Source organism: Helianthus annuus, chromosome 13, assembly GCF_002127325.2.
Source record: "Helianthus annuus cultivar XRQ/B chromosome 13, HanXRQr2.0-SUNRISE, whole genome shotgun sequence".
NCBI classification, from domain to species: Eukaryota; Viridiplantae; Streptophyta; class Magnoliopsida; order Asterales; family Asteraceae; genus Helianthus; species Helianthus annuus.
In genome coordinates this window covers 145257399-145264692 of record NC_035445.2, presented here as the reverse complement: position 1 = coordinate 145264692, position 7294 = coordinate 145257399, and the positions used below count along the sequence as shown (strand labels likewise).

The window sequence follows — 7294 nt, the reverse complement described above, 5'->3', positions numbered from 1 at the left end:
CAAGATTTTAAAACATTAAGTACAAGACTCGTCAATTTGGAAGATAAAGGACACCGCCTGAAATTCACTATAAAGATAAAGGACAAAACTTAAAATTCACTCATTTTCAAATTAGGGATGCAAGTTTATCGCACCTATCATACCAGAGAGACGCAAATTGCAGTTTACTCCTCTATTTTAATCCATCTAAATGAGTTTATTTTGATTTCCTCCACCGTCTTGTAAACTAAGAGAGGTACATTGTTAAAAAGTTTATCATTCCGATATATCCAGATAAACCAAATTATCAATTAACTATTAAACATTGAAGATGAGTTATGCCATTATTATTTTAACAAGGGAGTACTCGACTGATTGGTACCTATTAATTGAAACCTAAAACAAACACCGTCCCAAATTTGTTCGGTTGGTATCCGTATGGTACAGTACCGTTATATCTCCTAAACGAGTACCATAATTTACCAATACCGAAATCAAGCGAAATTCAAAAATAAAATTTTAAGCCAAAACCAATAAAAAAAAATTAAATAAAATAATCCTTCGATAACGTAATTAGCATGGAAGCATCAAGACGCCATAACCAAATCCACCATTAAACCTCTAAAATCATACCTTCATTCCAATCCACGTTTCCTCCCTTATCCCCTTCACCACAAAGCAATCCATCCATCTTTCCACATTATAACCTCCATTTCAAAACCCCCCAAATTTTAGGGTTCAATTCAATTCAATCTGCATGACGATCGAAAGCAATGCCGGAATCTCACGATTAAACGTCGAGTGTGAAGACCACAGACCTGATTACGTCATCATAGCCTCACCGGAAGGTGTTGCTACGACGTCGTTTTCGTCGTCTGCAGATTGTACTAGTATCTGGTGGTCGTTTTGGTGGTGGGGAAAGCTTGTGTTTCTGGTTTTGTTTTTGGCGGTTTTAGGGTTTTGCTTCTTCGTGTGGATTGGACCATATGTAATGGAAAAGGTATGATTTTGTTTGTTGAAAGTGCATTGATAGTTCTAAAACCCTAATATTGGACAATGATTGTTTGTTGAAGATAAAAGTTTACTTTTTTTTATTTTTTTTTAATCCATGGATTTGAGATTAACTAAGTGCAAGTAGGGGTGTTCATTATTCGGTTAGAAATTAATAAAACCAAAAACTGTACTGGTCTGGAACCGAAAAAACAGAACCGAATTCTAATTCAGTCATTCGGTTTAGTTACCAGTTATCCATAGACAATGGTGAACCAGCTGCTGGTAGAGTGGCAGGGGTGTTCATTATTTGGTTAGAAAGGAATGATCCGAAAACGGAACTGGACTGGAACCGAAAAAACCTGACTGAATTATGATTCAGCTATTCGGTTCATAACAGTACTGATATGGTTGTTCAGTTATTCGGTTTGGTAATTAATTATCCATAGACAAAGATGAAATAGCTGCAGGTCGGGGTTATTGTTTTTCAGTTAGAAACGATTCAAACAAATAAACCAAGAACCAAACGGTCCAAACCGGTCTGGAACAGACAACGAATCACATGTAATTCGGTTATTCGGTTTGTAACAGTAACTGAATTGATTATTCGGTTCGGTTATCAATTATCCATAGACAAAGATGAAGTAGCTGCAAGTAGGGGTGTTCATTATTCGATTAGAAAGGAATAAACCGAAAAACCAAACTGGACTAGAACCAAAAAAACGAACCGAAATTTAATTTTGTTGTTTGGTTCATAACTGTAACTGAATTGGTTATTCAGTTATCCGGTTCGGTTATCATCTATCCATAAACAAAGATCCAGTTGCAAGTAGGGGTGTTCGTTATTCGGTTAGAAACGAATAAACCAAAAACCAACTGGACTGAAGCGAATTCTAATTCGGCTATTTGGTTCGTAACTGTAACCGAATTGGTTATTTAGTTATTCGGTTCGGTTACTTATCAGTTATCCATAGACAAAGATGAACTAGCTGCAAGAATTAAGATCCAGATAACAACAACAATTCTTCGATCCGAACTAATATATGTGCGCATTTTGTAGGAGGTTATACCGATCTTAAACTGGGAAACCGAGACATTCAGCAAGCCCGTGTTAGCATTCATAATATTTTCTTCAGTCGCAATATTCCCAACCGTATTTATACCATCTACACCCTCCATGTGGGTCGCAGGCTTGAGTTTCGGTTATGTATTGGGATTTTTACTAATAATGTGCGGCGTCACTATCGGCGCATCACTTCCGTATTTCATTGGTTCCCTATTTTACGACAAAATTCAAGTGAGTATCCTATTATCAATTTATCATCACAGTAAGTTTTTTTTTTTTTTTTTTTTTTTTTTTTTTTTTTTTTGCACGGATGATAGTTCAAGGTGTTCTTTTTGTAAGTTATGCAGGGTTGGTTAGAACGATATCCGAGGAAAGCATCGCTTATACGGTTAGCAGGTGAAGGAGACGCGTATGATCAGTTTCGAGCTGTGACGTTATTGAGGATATCCCCGTTTCCGTACGCTGTTTACAATTATTGTGCGGTGGCTACCGGTGTTAAGTATGTTCCTTACTTATTTGGCACACTTCTCGGGATGGTGCCGGAGGTTGTTGTCGCAATTTACACGTAAGATTTTTGTGCTTTTTTACCTTGGTTAAAAGCCGCATCATGTTTGCGAGTAGGGGTGTTAAACGGGTCGTGTACATATGAACCCGAACACGACCCAAATATTTGTGGGTTGACCCGAACATGACCCGTTCAACACTTCAACCCGAATTTTTTAATTTTAATTTTTTTTTTCTGCAAATTAATATATTGAAGTTAAAATTCACTACATAAAAACACAAATGTATATAATACAGTTACATTTAAATTATACATTTTATGTCAAATTTTATTTTCAAGTTATAATTATGTCACGAAATACACACCCAATTTAATTTGTGACATAATACATATTGTAAAAAAATATAATATAATATAATATAAATGGGTTAAAAGGCGAACCTGTCCCGTTAGCTAAACGGGTTCGCGGGTTCAACTTGAAAATGACCCGAACCTGTTTAGACTAAACCCAAACCCACGAATTTCGTGTTAGGTTCTGTGTTTTCGGGTCGTGTCAGAAATTCACACCCCCATTTGTGAGGCGTTGTGCTAAAAAAATCTTATTATTTGCTCATTTTTTTGCAGGGGTATAATGATACGAACTTTGGCAGATGCCTCGAAAGAACAAAGATCGCTTGCACCCCTTCAGATCGTGTTCACGGTTTGTGGGTTTGTTATAACGATCGTTAGTACAATCATAGTCACGGTTTATGCAAAGAAACGGCTCAGTGAGTTGCAGACAAAAGATGAACAACTGATGTTGTTACAGTAACATTAAAGGTCAGTTATCGTTTAGTTTGATTCGCTTGAAACTTTGAGACATTAGATGTTTTTTCAAACGGATTTACTCAATTCTGTGGTGGATACGAGCTCAACGGTTACTAACAGAAAGAAAGTATATAACTGTGTTTCTTTACTCTGCTCGCAATTGTTCTTTCTCGTCTTTAGTACTGTATATAATTTGTTTCTCATGCTTCGAATGGCTTGACGCCTTTTGTTTATTCATTTTCGTGTCATGTGTGATTAGAAATTCGGATCTAAGAGCAGGTAAAACTCAGTAACGACTACAAATAAATAAACAAATGCTGAAATATTTTAACACAAGACATTTTAAATTAAGAGTGACATAAGACCTCCGAACAACAACGCAACTACAAACCCATAACTTGTTGGTGCCGCCAATGCGGACGATGCATATTGGCTTAGAGCCGGAGTTGGAGCCGGACTCATCGTTTGTGGAAGAACCGTGATCACAAGCTTCATGTTTCTCAACTTACAGTGCTTCGCGACACCACAAATGTACCATTTCCTTCCTTGAGTTTGAAGGGTGATGACGTCTCGTCCACTTGTCAACGTTCCATTGGTAGATGAAGTCAAACATTGTTGGAAACCAGTGCCGTTGACTTTCACCACATTGTGAGTGCCAAGCGCGTAATTGAATACTACATCAAGGATGAAAAAAAACGGTTTATAACTTATAAGCATGGTCCTAGAACCAAGAATCAAAAACAAGAAAACAATATAAAACGAGTTATACATATATAACATACCAAGTTTATCTCCGACAACGAAAACTTTATCCTTGGCCCATGTTTGATAATCAAAGTCGAGAGTCCAACCATTTTCATCCCCGACGGTGTATTCTGTTGCGGAAACTAATGTTGCAAGAACACCAAGTGTTACAAGAATGAAGACAATAGTTGAATGAGATGATGCCATTTTTGAGGTGTCTAGTAAGTTGTATCTTTTTACAACTCTAAAAAGTGGCTTCCAAATCTTCTTTGTTTGTTGAGAATATGATATAAAAGCTATATGATTGTTGCCTACTTATATAAATCTTTGGAGTGAATATGGGAATGAAATGTAGCTAGGGAACCGGCTATGGACGGCAATGGCATTGTGTATATAGTCCTCCAAATGTTTTCTCTAGTAAAAAAAACATATATTTTGTATAAGGATATTGGATTTAAATAATCCCAACTTTCACCAATTGGCCGATAACACTCTCAACTTTCGGTTTGTACCACAATACTCTCAACTTTCAACTTATTTTCCTCTGACACTCCCAAACTAGTTGTATACTAACCCAGTTAGGTTTTTACTAACGTGGCACTTTGTGTGGTGACTTGGCATTTGACGTGGCGTTTTTTGATGACATGACACCTGATTTTGGCTTTTTTGATGACATGGCAGCTGGCGTGGCGTCTGCTTTGGCTTTTGGATCTCTGACACTCCCAAACTAGTTGTATACCAACCCAGTTAGGTTTTTACTAACGTGGCACTTTGTGTGGTGACTTGGCATTTGACGTGGCGTTTTTTGATGACATGACATCTGATTTTTGGCTTTTTTGATGACATGGCAGCTGGCTGGCGTGGCGTCTGCTTTGGCTTTTTTGATGACATGACATCTGATTTTGGCTTTTTTGTGACGTGGCAGCTGACGTCCACAAAGTGGGTTAGTTTTGGGTTAGTTTGGGAGTGATGTGGGAAAATTAGTTGAAAGTTAGGAGTGGTGTGGTACAAATCGAAGGCTGAGAGTGTTATTAGCCAACTTAGAGTGTTTCCGCCGTTGATCGAACCTTCAATTGTGAAGTTTTTAGGGTTTGTACCGCTGTAAATAGGTGGTGAGAAGGGGAGGAGGTGGTGGTAGAGAGAGGGGGTGGATAGTAGGGTTGTCTAAAAAGCTCGCGGCTCGGAGCTCGCTCGGATTTAGCTTGGAAAAAGCTCGCTCGATATGGCTCGGTTTGAAATTGAGCCGAGCCGGCTCGGCTCGGTTAGAAAGTGAGCCTAGCTCGGCTTGGCTCGTGACGAGCCAAATTAGCTCGGTTTGCCTCGCTTGGTAGCTCGGCTCAGCTTAGCTCGAATTATTTTACTTATAATATATTCTATTTTTATATACATATAATATCTTACAAAAAAAGTGATTATTATTTACATGTATTTAGGCTTGTAGTTTGATATCTGTGACATATTTAAAGGTTGATTGCCGTGCTAATGAACAAATATTCTATTTACTTGAAATATAAAACTTATTTTGCGTTGTTGAACGTGATTTTGGCTTGTAATGTATTAGTTGAACTTATTTTGAATACGTTCTTTTGAAGTGTTGAATACTATTTTAGAATACTAAATTTTGAGAGCTACGTATTAACTTTTTTTTTTTTTTAAATCGAGCCAAAACAAACCGAGCCGAGCCAGCTCGGTTTAAAACCAAACGGAGCCAGCTCGGTTTAAGACCAAGCCAAGCCCGAGCTTAGATTTTCAGCTCGGTTTCAAATCCGAGCCGAGCCGTGCCAGCTCGGTTTATAATCGAGCCGAGCCCGAGCTTGCCTTAGCTCGGCTCGGCTCATGAACAGCCCTAGTGGATAGAGAGTGAGTATTTATTAATATAATCTATTTATTTCAATCAGATTTAATGGGTTGTAATTGCCATGTAGGCCGCGTCAGCATACCACCTTATCAAAAACAGGCCACGTCAGCAACCAAACTAACATAGTTAGTGGCTGGTTAACTCCGGGTGACACAACACACAAAATGTTAAGTTGGGAGTGGTGGGTGTCAAAATGATAGTTGGGAGTGACAGGGGCCAAACGCCAATAGTTGGAGAGACTATTTGCGTCAAACTGCAAAAGTCTGCCGTTTTGTATAGCAACGTACATTCCGGAACATGATCATAAGCTAAACATACCATAACTAACCTTAACATAGCTTAGAAATAAGTTTTCAGGGGTTCGATATGCGAAAATGCGCTTATTTGATCACAGGGACTAAAAGCATCAAAAACTGCGTAAGTTTGCATTTACGCGCATATCTTACGTTCTGACCATATCCGGACATCCAAAAATTTTTGTAATTATTAAAATATTTTATTTTAGTGATAGGCGAAAGCGAGAAAGATGGATTGTTATCCATCGGAAATCGATAGGAATTCCACGGAATGCAAAAATACCATTCGTCGCGCAATTTCGATCGTTTTCGCATCCGTTTGAGTTTTCGTGGTAATTAATCGAACAACGCGATCGTACGACCAAATGAACCGACATCCGTGATATTTCCAAGAATATTTCAAGTCTCCTATACTTTAACATCCTTATAGAGCCTTGAAGATGGGTTAACGGGGCTTAAACGCGTCGAAAATCAAGTTTTGAGCTACAAGGGCCTGTTTTGCCAAACTTTAAAACTTCTGGACAACAAATCCTGGCGGGGCGCGATAGCTGGTGCTGGCAGAAAACTTGTTTTCTTCAAATCAGCTGTTGTCTTTGGTTTTTAATCCTAGTTTTTCCATACCTTGAGCTGGTTTAAGTGTTCCCAAGCCCCCAAATCAGTGTGTAACATGTGTAGGGCTAGGATCATGCTTTGATTAACTCACAAACACTTGGAATGATCTTGTGGAGCTTGATTTCCTATAAATACCCAAGCATTTTCTCATTCCAACTTGCTCATTCTTCATTTTTTTCACCTTGGATCTGATTGAAGCTATCCCACTTGGTTGAAGGCTTCATACTTGAGTTTTTCTTAGTTCTATTTCCAAGCTTGGACACTTGTAAGTATTCTTTCATGCTTGGTTTATTTCAAGCAAGAAAGTCAAACAGTGTTTGACTTTCTGCTTTGACCATGATTTGGTCAAGACAAAGTTCGTTTGAACTTTGCAACGTGAGCGTAATCACGATGGTTATAGTCCCTTGTGACTATACCTACTGATTACCATGTTGACT

General features: G+C 38.3%; 2 protein-coding genes across 3 annotated transcripts; one reads left to right on the top strand and one right to left on the bottom strand.

Moving 5' to 3' along the window:
* The first annotated feature begins 550 nt into the window (after positions 1–550).
* LOC110899644 (TVP38/TMEM64 family membrane protein slr0305) lies at positions 551–3550 on the top strand. Of its 2 annotated transcripts, none has more exons than XM_022146534.2 (4): positions 551–979; positions 2030–2297; positions 2375–2600; positions 3165–3550. In XM_022146534.2, exons 1-4 carry the CDS (start codon positions 737–739, stop codon positions 3349–3351), a joined length of 924 nt encoding a protein of 307 aa, XP_022002226.1. In that variant the 5' UTR covers positions 551–736; the 3' UTR covers positions 3352–3550. The 2 variants fall into 2 exon arrangements, with proteins under 2 accessions (XP_022002226.1, XP_022002227.1); XM_022146535.2 differs by having other exon boundaries at positions 558–979; positions 2030–2266; positions 2383–2600.
* A 69-nt stretch (positions 3551–3619) lies between these two features.
* On the bottom strand, positions 3620–4322 carry LOC110901904 (blue copper protein 1b). The gene is made up of 2 exons (XM_022148663.2): positions 4130–4322; positions 3620–4021 (listed from the first exon to the last, which is right to left on the bottom strand). The coding sequence occupies exons 1-2, from the start codon at positions 4296–4298 to the stop codon at positions 3690–3692; spliced, it is 501 nt and encodes a 166-aa protein (XP_022004355.1). The 5' UTR covers positions 4299–4322; the 3' UTR covers positions 3620–3689.
* Positions 4323–7294: the final 2972 nt, after the last annotated feature.